Below are 18,905 nucleotides of genomic sequence, written 5' to 3' on the forward strand. Positions count from 1 at the left end.
GAGATCTAGATGCACTATTTAAATTGTAGCATAGTGACAGAAGAGCTAATAGCTACCAACATGGCTATAGCCTTGTTATTTTGATATCCGTTCAGGTATTATGACTTACTTGCATAGATCTGACTATACGTTGGTTTGACTACAAGCGATACAGCTGCTTGTCTATTTGTGTAGCTATGGATAAAAGGATAAAAAAAAATGGTGACCAAAAAATTGATAAAATTATATACGCTATTTGCATTCCTTTGTATTGCACATGAGTTCTTTTATATTGTGCAAGGATTTATTTAAAAAAACTGAAACAAACCACCATTAAAATGTCACTTTCAGTTGAAACCACTCAGTTATTGTGAAAGAACACTGAGGGAATGCAGTACTGCTGACTGATGCACTTCTTGGGTGCACTAGCAGCACCTGGATATGCCTTATGCCTTATGTTCATCCAAATCTGTATTAATCAAAACTGTCTCATGATCTCTAGTGTCATATTGACTAATTACAGCAATGCCAATGACTATTGTAAAGCACAGTTATTTCTCGGTCCACTGAAAAGAAACGGGGAGAGAGACAAGAACTTCCACAACTCTTAGTGTAATTTTTTCTTTGCAGACATGGGAAATTTCATGGACACAAACCAGAGAAAAACAGTGACTCAAGGACAAGCTACAGTTCTAAACTTCCTACACATAGTCAGCTATCCAAGACCACAAGTGACATGGTTTAGAGACGGGCACAAGATCATACCAAGCAGCAGAATGTAAGTCAATTTAAAGCTCAAAATGTCCCCACCCTAAAATATGATTAATGATATTTGATAACACAACTTACATTTTAAGTACAGTAATTAAAGTTTAAAGAGAATAAAGTAGCCTTGTTCATACTAAGTTTGAAATAAATGACTATTTTAAGACCATCTCTGGACTTCCTAAGCAGTTTGACAAAATAATTCATGTGGTTTTAATGGTCCTGGTACAGCATAAGGGACTAGATATGCAGAATGTCTGCACTTCCTTCACGCTATTCATTTTCATGATACATTTTGGAAAAGTAAATGCTCATCTCTCAATTACATTTACTTGAATGGACTAACTTAATGAATACTCAGATTTTTCTATTTTAATATGAGTCTGATTTTCTTTTTTTACATAGTTATGCTTAATAGTATTTTCCTCACGATAACATTCTAAATATTGATTATTTTTCCTTGTCTTTTTAACCTACAATGAGAGTTTTATTTCTTTTTGACTAATTAGCAGCTCACCCACTGGTGGCACAGTACTTGCACTTAGATTAGTTATTATCTCAAGGTGTGCTCATTTATCCTTTCCTGAAACAGTTACGAAGCCATCCGGTGTTTTTACCAGCACAGTTTTATTTAGCGACTGAAGGGGTTAGCTGTAACATTAAAAAAATGTAGATAAAATCTTTTTTTACTTGCCTAATTTATTAGGAAACTGTTGAAAAGCCAAGAATGTTGGTGGCTATTTTTATCTGTGTATGATATTTTCATCTGTTCAAAGGGATAGATGTGCTGGCAACTGATGGTAATGGGATATTGCTAAGTTCCAAAAGGGGTGATGAATCTTTAGAGTTTATATTAGAAGGGAAAAACTCTTCTTGGTTTTCTATTTTATTATTCTGTACTGTATTTTTTTACTACTGCTTATGTGCATTTTTTAAACCTGAAAGTTAGTATTACAGGCTCTTTGAAACCATTAAAATTAGTATTGCAGGGATGTGAAGCAACTGTGTAATAATTTATGAATAATTTAATAGTAATTTGATGGGAAACAAGCTGGAAGATGAAACAATGGGTTTCTGGGCAATCTCTTGAAGAGAGCTAAGTGACAAATCCTGAGTTATTAACCATTAAGAATCTACTTCCTCCACTCCTACCACATTACAAATTTTCTTTTGTCAATGCTGAGAATACACAAATCAAAAATTTGCAGACGATGAAAAAGCCTTGTTATCCAGGTATCAGACAGTTTCTTGGAACAGAACAGAGTGACCCAGGCAAGCATGCAGTGTCTGAAAATGAGATTTGTGTGAGTTCTCTTACAGTTTGGGAAAATTGTGAGTAGAGATATGTGTATCGTGTATTCATTAATATAAAATCCTAATTTTCATATGCTATGCTTTACTCCTACCCTGTTGAGATTGTTAGGGTAAAATCACTTGTAATTCTTGGCGTTGTGGTAATGCTTACAAATGGGAGAACTGTAAAACTCCGTTCTGTAGTAGGGGTCAAATATAACTAAAGGTTTCCACATATATTTTATTTCCCTGGTCAGAAATTTTGTCTGAAAGGAATTTGAGGACATTTGTCTGGCCTGTGTAGGAATTTCTGAATACTTTTGCAGTAGAAGTACACATGCTGAAAGTGTGAACCTCCTTGGAAGTTTGATATATATCATCTAGTAAGCCTGATAAGTTCAGGAAGTGACAGATTTGTGCTACACATACCAATCATCGGTGCCTTCTATGTGCAGTAGGTCTGCTGCTATCTCAAAATATTGGGAAAACCATATAGCATCCACTCACATATTGCTGTGAAATTCTGGAAGTAAATATGGCAGCCCTAAAAATAAAGGAATCCTTAGACATGGAGAGAATGCATATAAAACTGTGAGAAATGTAAAAATATCTTATGGGAACTCTGTTTCTTACCTGTGGAGCAAGTTGTGCATTTAACATCATGTTTTCTGTACACAAGGAGGTGTATCAATTTCACTGATGCATCAATCTAACTGGATCACCTGCTAAACTGATCAGTTAAACTGATACAACCACCTTGTATAGATGCTCTTTAAACTGATTAAAAGTACCTTATATTGCTAAATGAGTATAAGGCTTTTTTAATCCTCTTAAACAAGCTTACAATGATTTGGCCAAATCAATTAGCTAGGCTGTCAGCTATAATAATGATTTCTAAGGGTGACATCGCTGCAGTGTATGCAGACTGAGGAAATAGGCAGTGCTACAAATGAGGACAGTAGTGGTAGTTATGGTACTCAATAATTTCTCATCAGTGTCCGTTGAATACAGATGAAGTTTTATTTTATCTGTAGCAACTTTTAAGAAAACAATTTATTTAAATAGCTGATCAAGTTAACTCTTACTCATGCAAAAGCCTTAATGTACTTAACACTGCACCATTTTTATGCCATAATAATGATCCTGATTCTTATTTACACAGGGCTGCTGTCACCACTAGAATGAATTAATTTCACTGATGTGGAAACAGAGAGTGTGCTGAGTTGTCCTTATGTGAGAAATATGAAAGATCAAAACTAAGGAGTAGTTCTGAGAAAAAAAAAATTCTTAAGATGTTTCAAGGAATGTCATTTAGTTGGCTCTGCAGTAGAGTCTACCTGGCAGGCTTAAGGTAGTAAATGCTGATGTTTTTCTCTTTCACTGTTACTGGTATTGAGGACATTTATGGGGAGGGGTTCTGCCAGCTATTCAGTCTTCCAATAGTAGTGTATTTCTAGGGAGCCAAGGTAACAGAATTGCTGAATTGTCAAAAAATTCTGGTGTCACTATATCTATTATTTTAAGATACTTTACAAGATGTCAAATAAGACTCTTACTCATTCTTTGTATTTTCTATTAGTTATTTATACACTTAACACAATTGCCAGTTCTAACAGATCATGGAATCATAGACTAGTTTGGGTTGGAAGGGACCTTTAAAAGTCATCTAGTCCAACCCCCTTGCAATGAGCAGGGACGTCTTCAACTAGATCAGGTTGCTCAGAGCCCTGTCCAACCTGAGCTGGAATGTTTCCAGGGATGGGGCATCCACCACCTCTCTGGGCAACATGTTCCAGTGTCTCACCACCCTCATCTTAAAAAATTTCTTCCTTATATCTAGTCTGAATCTCACCTCTTTTAGTTTAAAACCAACACCCCATGTCCTATAGCAACAGGCCCTACTAAAAACTCTGTCCCCATCTTTCTTATAAGATCCCTTTAAGTATTGAAAGGTCACAATAAGGTTTCCCTGGAGCCTGCTCTTCTCCAGGCTGAACAACCCCAACTTTCTCAGCCTGTCCTCATAGGAGAGGTGCTCCAGTCCTCCGATCATTTTTGTGGCCGCCTCTGGACCTGCTCCAACAGCTCCATGTCTTTGTTATGCTCCAGAACCGGGCGCAACACTCCAGGTGGGGTCTGACCAGAGCGGATATTCCTGAATTCTGATGAACAGGTGTAAGAAATCTGTAATTTCCTGTTTCTCTTACTGATCATTAGGCTGAAAATTCCAATTGTTTAGGTTGGGAGAAAAAAAAAGAAAAAGATTCAGTGTATAGCTTAAGTTTCACCTTTTTTTAGCCAGAATGGTAATCCTACTCTGTGGGTGTGCATGGCCGTGATATTTTGTGCAAGAGTTTTCTTTGACGCATAGGCAATTTTTTTCGAACCGCATATTCTGTTTAATTTAACTGGTACTGTAACTCATGGTGGAATTTTGCAGCAAATAGCTATGTATTAATTCCCATTGTAGTGGTGTTGGTGCCATAATATTTTGTGTAAGCCCCCGGATAAAAACAAGAAGAGTGTGACAAGTTCCTCCTAAATGAGTGGGCATGTAAAGTCAACAAATCCCTGTATAATATATGAATGTGGAGGAAATGGCCTGCATATACTCATGGGGTTGTTGTTATAGTTCATGACTTAAGGGAACTAACAAATCTGCAGCAGAGCTAGTGTGACATGATGGTGTGTATTTAAAAATTTAAGTCCTAAAATTTTCTCCCCCCTTGCTTAGTACAGTGTGCATGTATATTCATTTTTGGCTTTTGTGCATTATCTGTCACCAAAGCCTCAGCTTGATATTTTAAAGGGATGTTTCTAGATCATCAGAAGGAAGCTGTGTACATGCTAGAAATGTATGAAGTGGAGAAATCAGAGGGAAGACCAAAAGATCAACAGCAAGAGAAAAAAAGCAAGGAGAGGAATTAGGGTTTGAGATGTTTTTTATTATTACCTTATATGAAAATTTCCCAAGAAGTTTTAGAAAAGACTTCACGTTAAACCTAGACAGATTAATGTTTTCCAAATACACCAGTAGACTAATGCGTAATTACAACTGCACTATTATCCAGGGTCTTGACTGATGGGATGATTTCGCTTGTTTCCTCTCACATCTTATAGAAAACAATAGCTTCTCTAAAGGTAACTGCATCAAAAGAAATTGCTGCTCTGAGATGTCAAGTCTGCAGCTTGCCTTACCTGAGTGTACTTCATCAGACTTAAAAGCAGAATGCATTTAACTTTCTTTACACAATGTACGGCACCTTGGAGGGGCACAAAGGACAGCAGCACCGTCAAGGTCTACAATTGCCTTTCAGTTGTGGTATTGAGGAATTAAATTCTTAGTACTCTTAGAGGATTTTTTTACCTTTTTCTAAGTGAAGGACTTTTCCAACTGAAAACGTTCACTCTAACCATCAATTCATTTATTGTTGGTTTCTTCTTTAATAAGAAAATACTATGAAGACATTATTACTGCCTTCATTAACTTTCTTACAGTGAAACTATTTTTTTCCCCTAGTAAGCTGCAGTTAGATGAATATTAAGTCATGTCTTTTGTTAGTGGAATTATCTCTGACACACAACAGGAAAGTTCATTTTTGGCATATAAAGGCACTTCTGGGGTGTCCCTTTCAGCTGGGCAGACATTTTGTCACTTAGTTAACTGTTAATGAACCAAAACACTTTACAAATGCACTTCATCCCACTCGACAGGGAAGATGAATTGCATTGCATTTAGGTATACATGAGTTTAATATCTATTTTTTGCAGTAAGAACAGTTCATTATGCATTTGAGTGCATGTGGTCATTGCTAACTCTTGTAGAGACTAAATGGGCTGACAGGCTGTGGAATGAAAATATTTTAGGTACAAGCAACTCTCACATATGACTTGCTGTAGTTTTGAACACTCCTAATACCTTGCAAATAAGCAAAGGTAGTGCAGATTTACTAGCCATTTGTTAAGGTAAAATTGTAAATATATTAATGACAGTCTCAAAAAAAGTAGCTGTAGCTAAATAGACTTTAAAAGATGAGAAAAATTAAAATATCTAGCAATAATACATCAGATTTTGGGCTAATATTAGCATTAGATTAGGTTTTGCCTTGATGATAGCAGCTCACTTGATGTGCCATGTATATATTTTTCACTTTAAAACGAACACCACTTCATTTTTATGTGAGCAGCTCTAGTGCCAGCAATGCATTTCTCTACAAATACTAGCCTGTCATACAACTTACGTTAGTTGCACATAATTACTTTTCACATACACCGGATAATACTTTAATTAAAATTGTGATGATTGGCATTAGTGAACAATAAATTCAGAGACTGTCAACTCTGCAGTGTATTATCTGGGCAATAAGTTAAAAAAAAAAAGTTCTCAGATCTCTTAAGTCTGCTGACACTATGGAGTGGAGTGGCACATCTCAGCAGTAAGATGTGACAAAAAACCTATAAGCTGTTTTTATCTTTACAGGCTCCACATTAATTTAAAGTCAGTACCTGAAAAAGAAGAATATTTTGTAGAATTAAGTTATTTCCTTAAACTGAAGTTCATTAGTATCCTGTTATTAATTTATTTAACCAAACTTCTGCATTGAGTAATTTCACTTTGAAGGAACAGGCAGCCCTAGGAATCATCTTACATAAAATTTTACTGTTATCCCCAAGGCCCATATGCATATGAAGGACTGTAGGGAAATCTTCCATTATCTTTTCAAGCACTCAGTTTGAGTAGTCCTGGATGCTGTCAGTGGACTGCTTTGAGTATTATTGTCTACTGTGTTCAGTAGAGGAAAACGTTAACACCTCAGGGTAAGCAAATCCCAGGATTATTTTCTGAAGCTGTTTGACTTGTCTAGATTCAACCTCACTGTTTTTCTCTCTGCTCATAACTTGTTTGCCACAGGTTTTAAACATATGTTTCAAAAATTAATTTATTTAGACCTCTTAATTTTTAGGGTGAAATCTTGTGCATTGTTTAGATGAAGGGAGAGGAAGACTGAGTCATTTGGGGACCAGGTATGTGCTGAATGCAGGATGTGTAGGAGCACGACAGCTTATCATAAGGTGGAAGAGGGACAGTACAAAAAAAATTGCTGCCAAAGAACATGCCTTTTAGCAAGGCTCATTTGGAAGTGGATTCCTCCCAAGAGAGACACTCTGACTGATGAGATGTGAGGCACATTTTGGGATTTGACCAATATGCTTCATTACAAATTTGGACCACAAACCACAGAGGGTTTTTTAATATGTATTTTTTCATAAGCAAAAGGAAGTTGCTGCCATTATGCTAGCACTGTAAAATCCGTATTTTTTGCTAGAAAAAGAGTGGATGCTTGGAACTAATATTGTGTTTTAATGGGCCTCAGCTGCTCACAGTATCTTTCAGCACAATCTTCAACAGCTGTAAATTTTAATAAAATGTTAAAGATCACTGTCTAAGGGGAAAATCTGACTGTTGGATATTGTTTTTCCTAAGATGATCACATTTAAAGAACAAAATCAGTTTGTGTGCCACTATGTTTATTAATCATAGATTTGGAATTTGTAAAACAAAGGGAATGGAAGTGTCACTAGAAGGAAACCTTTTTGCTCTAAGTATGATTTAGTTATCACAGCTTGCAGTAGAAATGATTTATGAGTTTGTTGCTTTCTGGGGACAAATGTACTTTGAGTGAGAAAATATGGACTACGAAAAAAATGTTAATAGCATTACTCTTTGACAGTGAACTATACATTATTTTTAAAAAATCATATCCAAGTTAGAGGTGGATGAATATGAAGACTCATTGTCATTGTACTTTGGGGCTCACTTCTTGCATCTTCTGCATTTCCTAATCAGAACTAATTATGGTATTAGGGACAGAAAACAGTTTTCTGTCCATCTGTGAACTATTCCATCTACAAATGGAAATATTTTGATATGCAGACAAGATAACACTATTTAAAAGTGTTGCAGTCATTCTTAAGAAAAAATATGCAAAAGAAAAGTATTGTTTTATGCTTAAAAAGTGGCAGTTGTTCACAAATCCCTGGGAACAATTTATCTCCTATCACCCCTCAAATCTCTATTTTTATGGAAATAGATGCAAAATGCCCTTATAGCAGAAGGTAATGTCTTATGTTTGCCAATTAACTTTTATTAATCAAAACTGACTGAAGTAAAATGTATCTGTCTACCTCTGGCACTATACTACAAAGGATTATTAATTTACTTTCTACGCAGAAATGGACAAATGCTGTCTTTCCTCATGATTCTAGTGTTTTTTTATATGATGTACAAAGGTGTTGACATATAATTTCGTAATTTTATAATACAGATTTATGTAGAATAATTTTAAAAGCCTATTGTTTTGGCAGATTTACTTTCATATTGAAAACTGTTGTGTGATTCAGAAAGAAAGAAACCCTACAGAACTTTGCACTCTGGGGATGTATTGTGGCTTTTGTGGTTGATTTGCATCAAGTCTACTTTGTTAACAGTATTCCACTTGAATTTAAAGAATTTGATACATGGAAGCAAATGTGAAGCAGACCTTACATTAATTAATGCTGCTGAGAAAGGAAGAAGCTGGCAGCCTGCCTGTGGCTTATCTCTGATCCTTAGTTGTGAGTGGAATCTTTAGCTGTTTTGTGCTTGGCCTTCATCTAACAGATTCCAAATGAATTTAAATAAATTGTAAACGCCCTGTCTGAGGTTTCATGGGTCTGTCTGATCTGTATGAGAGGGGTGATTTTTGGCTCTGGTGAAACTTTATAAAGGCATCTTGCAATTAGAAGTGAGAAAAAACAGTCAAACTCTGCCAATATTCATATGAAATCTCTTTGTCTGCTGCATGTTAGCACTACCTTTTCCTTCTTAATATATGCCTGTGGCTATTTTTATATATTACACAAATCTGTTGTTTTACATGTCAGGACCAATTCTAGACATAGACAAACAAGCCATCTGTTTATTGGGGTGACCACAGTCATCACTTGCTTTCTCAGCCTTATTCTCTTTGCTTTTCCCTCTAAACCCCTGTCACTAGAGTGGAGAAAGACTAGAATAGATCAGCCTGCTTTTCATCATAGCAGTGGCAAGGGGAAAGGATAAGAAAGGGGAATGCTGGAGGAAGTCTGTGCCTCTCCTCCTCTTCCACCAACTGATACATGCTGTCAGCACAGAAATGAAGATAACCATAGTTGGGTCAAGAGACGTGCATGTGTGAAGTCTGTGGATACTGTAAGAGAAATGGATTGCGTTATTCAACCCTGATGGAGGAAAGAAAAGACAGAGAGAGGAACTTAGAAGATGGCTTGGCCCAGGGAAATGGTTGCAAATCCTAGAAGGAGAGGGTGGGTGAGGAGGAGTTGGGAAGACTGTGGTCTGGGAGTGGTGATATTCATCTTCCACTCACATGACAGAGGGAGTGCCAGTGTCCTGAGAGTGTGGCCCCTGCTCCTGTCACCATCTTATTCTGAAGCCCCATAGCAACAAAAGCCAGTGTCCCCAAAAGATCAGAGAAACCCACACGCCTGTTCCACGAGCTGCCTCACTCTTCTTCCCCCAGTATCTTACTGACCATCTCAATCCAAACTCCCACCAAAACCCCCCAGATTGCTACTGATCCTTCCCAGACATATGTCCCCTGTGGACCTACCCTCCAGTCACTGGATAACTGAATGTTGCCAACATTTTATCTTTGTTTGTAGCGGTTTATTTGTAGGCTGGGAACCTAAAGTGTAATTGCCAAATAAATTCCTAGCTCAAAAAGCAGGAGAAGAAATATCTAGCAATTTCTAGCTTGTATGTTCCTGGCTACTTGAATTCTCAAAATAGAGGTGTGAAGGAGAGCTTATTTAGGAAAAGCACTTGAAAGCATTGAAGCTAAGATCTGTACAACAACATTTTATGTATTTTTCTCCAAAACCTCAAAGGCTATTCACTTTTTAAAATAGAGTTTTGCTAGATTTTGCTCAATGATTTTTCAAGAAACTGCATTTGCTGTTGTCATTCAGCAACGAATACCATTTGCAAGAATTTTAACAACTCTGTTGCTGTCTGCCAGCTGCCATGTGTTCTTCTCCTACTTCCCAGCATAATACCTCTTCACTGGAAGAAGAGTGCAATACTTTCATAATAATCACTAGTTCAAATCACTGATTATTTTAAAACATAAAATCTCATTTTTGGCAATCCATCATCCGTTTCCATGGGAACTGAAACCGGCCTTAGCAGCAACAAGAAGCAGAGTTTATTGGGGTATTATAAATTTCAGTAGCTGTTGTTAGACAGCTGCATTTTCTGTTTACCCAACAGATATTGCAGCAACAACCTCATAATACACTTTTAAAATTCTATGTAAATTTCATTTTAGTTTCTTTATATTTTTATTCGTATTTTTCACAACTTAGCAGAAATGTTGTGATCAAGGAGAGAGAAAATGTCAATAATCTCCAATGTATGCAGTCAATATTGGATGCTTCCATCAAGTGTCCTTACTATTCTTTTAACTAGGACTGTGATAAAAGAGAATGGAAAAATGTCCTACCTTGAGGGGGCAAAAGATAGGTGGAGGCTCCCACTTTTAAGGGTGTCAGCTACAGTATTGCCCCTTGGTAATCTTATCCCAGAGTTTCTGCTCTACAAAGTCTTATTTCCCCCATGCCTTTTGCCCCAGAACAACCATTTCCCCAAGTCTGCAGCTCATCTTCCTGCTCCAGAGCTCAAATTCTCCTAATTCTTGCTATTTCAGAGCTCCATGAAACTTCTTTGTCTGTAATTGTTTGTAATTCCTGCCTCCCAACTCTTCCTGTCCTCCACAGCCAGGTTCTCTGGCTGTTCCCAGTTCCGACATATCCCCTTCTCCTCACCTCTCCACTTAGACACCTTGTTGCCTTTCCATTAATATCTCCCATCAAAGCTGTTGCCTTATGTCCCCCAAACATTTTCCTCTTCTTTGCCCAAATCTTCTGCCAAAGTTTCTCTGCCCTCTCTGTCACCTTCTCTGCAGGACCTCTTAACTCAGGGGTCCCATACTTGCTGCTCAATTCCTGTCCAGCCATTGCTGCTGCTTCCTGTCCCCTTCCTCTGCTGCTGGCCCCATGTGCTGTCCTCTTGTCGGTGAGTGTGGCCAGATGTGGCCATCCTGCTCCCTGCGTAATGAAAGCATTACCTTTGATTCTGAAAGAGAAGCAGAAACCTGGATCGAGTCTGCACTGACCATACATGAGCACAGACAGCTGTCTGAGAGGAAGAAAAGGAGGCAAATGCAAGAAAAATGGTAGTCATATAAAAACCACCATTTATAAAACCTGTTTACCAAATTAGTAAGTAGTAGTAGCATGGATTTAAATATGCTGTTTTGCTGTAGATTTGTATGGAGTATTTGAGCATCAAAGAGAACAATTGGGCAACTAATTGAATGTAGTATTAATATGCATATCTAGCCAGCTTTTCTTTTCTTCCAACTGTTTTAGAATGAAAACCATTGCTTTTGTAGCTTGTCATTATTTTGCTTCAGAAGCAAGGCAGCCATTTAAGACAAATCTTGAATCTTGAAAAGCTGCTCTATTACAAGACCTTGTACCAAACAAACGACGCTATCATCTCCCATCTTCTAATGCTGTTTTGTCATCACAGCTGGAATTTGGCTTACAAGGAAGTATTTTGGGGCAAAATAGATCATATGTGCTAATAAACATGCTGGAATGAAATTGAGGATGATTCGTAATGAATTTATTTTTAAGAAAACTTTTAGCAGAAGTAGTGAAAACACCTTGAAGAGATTTTGTAAATATGTATGTTGACGATTTAAAAATTTCAGTACAAGAAATAAGTTAATATGTCACTGATAGTTTAATAAAAACAAGGAGTTAGCAAAATCTTCTTGTTTCAGTGAAATAAAGAGAAGTAGTGGTTTAATATTTTAATGCCTGATAGCTTCTAATCCATAGCTGTCAGTGTTAATTTTGCTAAATAAAAAACTTCATGGTGCTGAAGGTTCACTAATCAAGATTCATAAAGGTACAATTTCAGTTGTCATCCTTTTGTCTCTTTGGGAAGCCAGTTTTATTCAGGAAACAATTCCAGAATGGAAAAAAATGCCAAGCATGAAGTGGAAAAAGTAGTGTGTAAAATATACCTCGCTTTCTTATATGAAACCTATAGAGGTAATATTGGATGAATAAAGAATCTGAATGTCATTCCTGATGTTTTTAATTATTTAAGCAAAATTATTTCATCAGCAGGAAAAATTTTGGTTGAGAAACACCTTTTACGGTTCTTTTTTTTTCTTGCTGGGAGATAGTAAAGAATTATGGTGTTTTTGAGACTGCTGTCATCTACCCTGAAGCCTGCTGCACCCAATGGGATATTCACTTAATCTGTGCTAATACATTCTGTTACTGGTAGGTGTGAATTTTAATAATTTCTATAGCAAAACAGGCACGTTCATCAAATGCAGTACCCTTTTGTTCTTTTGGTAGGTTTGTATTAGATAGCACAGACAGATTGTTTTACAGCAAAAGCAAAGATGACACATTGTGTTTGTTGCACTTTGTTTAATATATATATAACTTGTGTAATATAAAGAGCATATGCATGATGTAAAATGCTCAAACAGTATGACAACAGATCTAAGCTACCTGGCTAGATGCCAGATGATTTGCTAATAGTTTAAAGTTTTTAATTCCCTAATGCTTCATTTATGCCTTTGAAATAACATAATAATAAAACCTTCCTTTGTATAACATCAAAGTACTTTCCACAGGATTTCATTTTTTGCTCACATGTGGACCTTAAAAAAAAAGGTCCATTGGGTCTTTACTCACATGCAAATGTTGAGTGTCTTCTTTTATTAAACTGCAAAAGAGATTACCAGAATTATGAAAAGGACTGAGCTTGTGCTTTATAAATGCTAATACAAAATCTAGTATTTTAATAAGTTTTTTAAATTTACATTTTTAACTATAGTACATTGGGTGAGCTTTGAAGGTGCACCCTCTCACTTTGACATTTACTTTCTGTTCCAACAGTACCCTACTCCTGTAATATAGTCACACTTAAGAAGCTCTTTGTTCTTTAATCTTTTAACTATTATGGATTACTTTACCCTGTGCTGTGCTAGCCCTGAAGTGGAAGGGAAGGTATGCAGGGCAGAGGTATGCAAAGGCTAGAGTATGTTCAGGTGGGGAAATAGCAATCTTTAGAGCAGTAAAGTATCGCCTCCCCAACCCATGTCATAACCCATGACAGCAATGAGGTGCTCCTTCGCCGAGTCCTGGGTAAGTGAAGAACCCAGGTCTTCTGAGCCAGTCTCAGTTTTGTGGTATCAGTGGCATTTTAACTTAAGTGAATGTAGTGAGAAGAATCAGTGGCAATATAGCTAAAATGAATAAAAATGGAAACCTTTCTAGAACAGCTGAAAATAGAACAAACCATAAGAGAAGATTTAGTTGCCTACTCATTTATATCAGAAATGTTCTAAGCCATGGTCGCCATTTGACCTGGCTGGCAACTAAATACCACACAGCCACTCGCTCACTCTCCTGCTGCCACCCAGGGAATGGAGGAGAGAATGAGAAAGGTAGAGAGATATGTGGGTTAAGATAAAAACAATTTAATAATTGAAATAAAATAATAATAATAATAGCATATACAAACAAGTGATGCAGAATGCAACTGCTCACCACCCACTGACCAATGCCCAGTCCATCCGCAGCTATCGATCCCAGAGGAGAGAAACCCCGAAACCACAATCCTGGAAGAGAGAGAGAGGCTTATGGGCCAGCTGTCGTCTATATACTGAGCATGACGTTTCATGATATGGAATATCCCTTTGGCCAATTTGGATCCGTTGCTCTGGCTGTGCTCCCTCCCAGCTTCTTGTGCACTGGCACACTAGCGAAGCATGGGAAGTTGAAAAGGCCTTGATTTCTTAGCAACAACTAAAAACATCAGTATGTCATCAACATTCTTCTCATACCAAATCCCATACTAAATGCAAAACACAACACTATCCTAGCTACTAAGAAGAAAATTAGCCGTATCCCAGCTGAAACCAGGACAGCCATTTTGGTACGTGAATGGCTTATGTTATTCTTTCCAAAACCCCATAGTGTTTTACATTAGTTAATGTTCGGTTTTCCTTTCAGCCTTCCTTGTTCAATTGTCATGAGTAGCTAAATACTGCTTTGTGCTTTGCAATTTTGCCATGTCGCAATTTAATCGTTCACCATTAGCCAATTATAGAAACATCAGGATTGTCCAGAATTAACTCTGCCAAACTCTCAATTGACCGTTTGTATGTAATGTTTATTTTTATCTTGGTCAAAATTCTAATCCATCTCATTATTTTGCATCTTATTCTATGAGAATGCAGTTTTCTTAATACCAGCTTATTAGAATTTTTGAAAGTTCTAATGTAGTACCATGTAGTTCTCCTTCATCCACTCCTTTGTTGACACAAATTAGCAAAATTAATAAGGGTGTAGTATAAGTTAATTTCATTTTTTAACTATTGTGAAAACTCAGATTCCCAGGGAAAATTTTTTGGTATTCTTGGGAGATGTAGGCACTTAATGAGTCCTTGAATCATTTTGCTTACTGTACTACAAGCATGATCCCTGCATAGTATTTTAATGGAACAGTGCTAAACAGTGTACTTCCCTTTAAGCATATGGTGAACTTACTGCATTTATTTGTATAAATATTTATAGGATCTGATCTCTGTTTGAAGATTTTAAAAACATATTTTAGTTAAGCGTTGTTTAATTGAATAAACAGTTTTTGCAAGATAACCTCATTTCTATATGCAAGAGTTCTTTGAAAAAGCAGTAAAGAAAAGCAACACAGTTGGAATTTAAAGGCATTTGTGACAGAATCACCTGACTATACTCTTAATGGTACATTATAAATTTAGAGGGTCTTTTACATTTTTCAAAATCTCTCAACTTCCCATCAAGGTTCCAAGATGAAAAAAATTATGTTACAAATACCAACTGCTTAAAACTGAAATTAGATTTATATTTTCATAAAATTCCAGCCACTGCTTCTACATTAAGAAGTTTTATTTCTGTAATTACTTCTGTGTAGAGTGGTCAAAGATTTGAGAGACTGGAACCATGTATCTGTGTTTTCTAGGTAACATTTCTAACTAAATGTTGTAATGAACAAACTATTTTCCTACTCAGAATACTGAGCAGGAGTGAACTGTATCAACTTGAAATCTCTACTTTAATTTCCTTTATTTCTAACGTAGACATCTGCCCATTAGGTAGTGTTGTGACTAGTGAAGATAATATTAGGTGTCTTAAAAAAGGACAAAAAAATATTATAATGCCATTACAGATATCTATTTGCATATACTCATATAGAATTGTCAAATATAATTGGTCAAATCTATACAGGATACAGAAACAGAAATAATCCAGAGAATGGCAAGGAAAATGTCCTAATATTTTTTGAATACGGAAAGACAATTGTACCATGTCTTATAGTTTGTGCATCTTGGTTATCTTCCTGGCAATGAGAACAGAATTTGAAGCCATTTGCAAAGATGTTAGAAAGGCTTTATTGAGTACAGTATTTGAATCATGAGAGAAATAAGGGAAATGTCTGGGGTTTTGTTTTTGGTTTTGTTTTTTTTTCTTTTTTTTTTTTTTGTTTTTTTTACACCATTAGTTGTATCAGCGATATGTTCAGTAGATTTACATAAATGTTTATTTGTGTTTTGCACTCAAGCTTTGGAATATTGCAGCTCCTGGAAGATTTTCAAATCAAATGCTCTAGGTGCAGGTAACTACCTCTTTTTCCTTTGGATCATTCTATGTCACCATTAATACTTACATTTATGAAAGCTAAAATAACGGTAAAGATAATGAAGTCTTATGCTTCTGGGCATATGCTAATACTTTCAAACCTACTTCATGTTTTGTGAGATAAATTAGTTAATATGTGTACAGCATTTAGAACATAAGTAATCTTAAAGTTATGCCAAGAACTGCTGCAACTGATCATCAGTGCCATGGTCTAGTTGACGTGGTGGTGTCAGGGCAATGGTTGGATTTGATGATCCCAGAGGTCTCTTCCAACCTGATTGACTGATCAGTGGAACACAAGAGTTAATTTTTTCTGTATACTCTGTACAGATTAAGAACATTACTTTTTTTTAATGGCTTGTGTTTGTTACTGACAGATCATTTGTCCCAGAAGAGTAACATATGCTACATTTAGTAGCATGTTTAAAAACCAACTAGTCCTGGTTAGTTTGCTCATCATGGCACAATTTGAAGTACCAGCCTGGCTGTGTCCACATAAGATCATAGCCTTCTGATGAACTCCATATTCACACTTGATCTTCACACTAGGAACCTTTAAACAGTAGTCTAGACCTAGGGCTCTGGCCCTTCGCTGTTTTTTCTTCAAGGGTGCTCTTATATCCATCAAGAGATCAAAAGTGGTTTAAGATCTATGCTGCAAAATTTCCAGAGCCTGGAAAGGAAGATTTATATTAGGAAGATGAGAAGTGAAGCTGGAATATATACATGAAGTAAAAGAGTGGATGTTCACAGGCAAAGTTTTGAATAGTTATGGCAGATTGGTGGTAGAAAGTCAAAACCAACCAGTTTTCCATCTATGCTCATTCAATGGGAAAAGTTTATTCTCAATACACATAGTAAATAAAGACAGAACAAGAAAAAATGCATTGAAAAATCTGTTCAGGGACAGTAACCTTTACTGAAATTAGAAGAAGGATGGACTGTTTTAACTGATCATTTCAGTTTTCCCTCCTCAGAAGGTGCACATAACTTAGCTTTATAAATCGATCTGTGTGGATTTGCACTTGAAAAAAAGAAGTTCATATGAAATTTGCACCCCATATTATTTTTAATTAGGAAATAGTTTGGGATTTGATTTGTAATTACAAATTGGCATGAAGTTTAAGTATGTTGAAACAAGCATTTCTCTATAAAGCTTGTTTTCATGGAGACTGAAATGGTTGATACTTGCATTGCATGTTGCGCTTGTTTGTTTTATTATTTTTCCCGGAACTGTGTTTGCTGTCATTTGCAAACAAGAGAGATCAGTCTGTTATTTACTGAGGCTGAGTAAAACCACAGCATATTATCCAGTTAGAAGACACAGTACACAGAGTAAGCAGATTAGGAAAATGTATTTCAATGCCAGCTTCATTAAGTCGATAATCATCTCAATATATTCCCTTACAACTTCAACAATTAGTAGCCATAGTTTTCTTTTCGTGATTATCTTTAATCAATGGTACAAAAAAATCCCCAAGAAAAATTCCATGGTAATTGGAAGGTTCCAGAAGGGAAGGTTCTCATATGTGGAGCATTGCGGCAGTGAGAGTCACAGGACCAAAATTTACTTATTAATTCTGGATTCTGAACAGTGGAATTCATCAAAGGTGATGTAACAGCAGCTCATCTCTGAGGAGACACACCTTAATTTCTGTCATAAACCATATGTTTATTCAAAATATATTCCTGTTTCTAGATATCTCCACAGCAGGACGTGGCCATGTGCAGAGAGTATCAATGACTTTGGTGGCCCAATTAGTTTGGTGTTAGAGTTTAGTATTCTGTGACTGTGCCTATCTCCCCTGGCAAGACCATGAAGAATTGTTTCTGTTCTTGAAAAGCGGTTAGTGTGTTATTAACTTTGCTCACACACTAACTTTTATGCTGGGGTTTCATTTTTAGCTTCTGCCATTTTAGTCTAAGCTTCTGAAAGCATTTTTTGTGAAACTGCTTCAGAATTTTCAACAATAGATTAAAAAAACCCCAATAAATTTATTTACAGAATATGGGAATAAATAATGCCATTTCAAAATCACCATGGAAGCAATACCCCCTGTGAAGTCCCCCTGAAGTGGAAGACAGTGAGAAAAACCTGCAGCTGGCTCTCACCTGTACCGATCTCCTCCATGACTCCTACAGATACACGTGGACGCAGCCATTCCCTTCTCTTACTCAGCCTGCGGTCGCGGGGCTGCCAGCAGTTCTGGCAGTGTATTGACTGACTGTGCTGGGCAGACCACTTGTTCAAATAGTGTCCTCCGCTATTGAAAGAAACTTCTCCTGGGCTTAAGGAATTTAAATAGATTAAATGGCCAGAAAGGAAGGGAACAGGCAGTGCCAATGTAGCAGTGCTATCATTCTAATCTGGATGTCAGTTATCGTGATAAATTGATTTGATGTTACTTTAAATCTTTTTTTTTTTCCTCATCTTTTTGTTCCTTTCAGGAACTGTTTTCCATAGTGCTCATGAATCTTGATTAGAGATCACTTGGTGTTCAGAGAAGCTTTTCAGCCAGGAGTCTACCAATGTGAAATCTGGACTGCTTGGTACATCTTTCACCATTTTCGTAGACTGAGTACAGGCCAGTAATGGGATATATGTGTCCACACTCAGTGTTTAAGGCAAGCAGCCTCTTATCACACAGACTGTAGAAAGTTTTGAAGGAAGGTAATACTTCCCTGAGGATCAACTCCCCTCCTCAGAAGCAGTCTGAATTTTGGCTTTGGATGCCTTTATCATGTATGAAGAAAAAAGAAATGCTGAACAATATAATTATGCGAGGAGATTGAATATTGAATACCTTTTGAAACTTAATGGAACAATGCACAAATCTGTGAAAAGGTCATTTTTTTTTCAAGAAGAATTATGTTTTATAAGCTGTTTTCAAAAAATTAACAGACGAAAATATTTTTGCCTAATTCAGTCTAACATATGAGCAGTTTTATCCTGAACACAATGATCTCTGATGGCATTGCTTAAGAAGAGAATACTGTGTCACCAGGTCAGTGACAGTGGCGATGAGACAGGCTAATAATTATTCTTGGAAGCATTACTG

At 36.7% G+C, this 18,905-nt stretch overlaps 1 protein-coding gene across 1 annotated transcript in view; it reads left to right on the plus strand.

Moving 5' to 3' along the window:
• SDK1 (sidekick cell adhesion molecule 1) overlaps window positions 1-18,905 on the plus strand; it is a 394,034-nt gene that overhangs the window by 108,999 nt on the left and 266,130 nt on the right. Inside the window, exon 4 of the mRNA XM_068422403.1 lies at window positions 610-757. Coding sequence (XP_068278504.1) covers window positions 610-757 — 148 coding nt within the window. The remainder of the gene's footprint in view (window positions 1-609; window positions 758-18,905) is intronic.

The sequence above is a fragment of the Nyctibius grandis genome, chromosome Z, assembly GCF_013368605.1.
Source record: "Nyctibius grandis isolate bNycGra1 chromosome Z, bNycGra1.pri, whole genome shotgun sequence".
Classification (NCBI taxonomy): domain Eukaryota; kingdom Metazoa; phylum Chordata; class Aves; order Nyctibiiformes; family Nyctibiidae; genus Nyctibius; species Nyctibius grandis.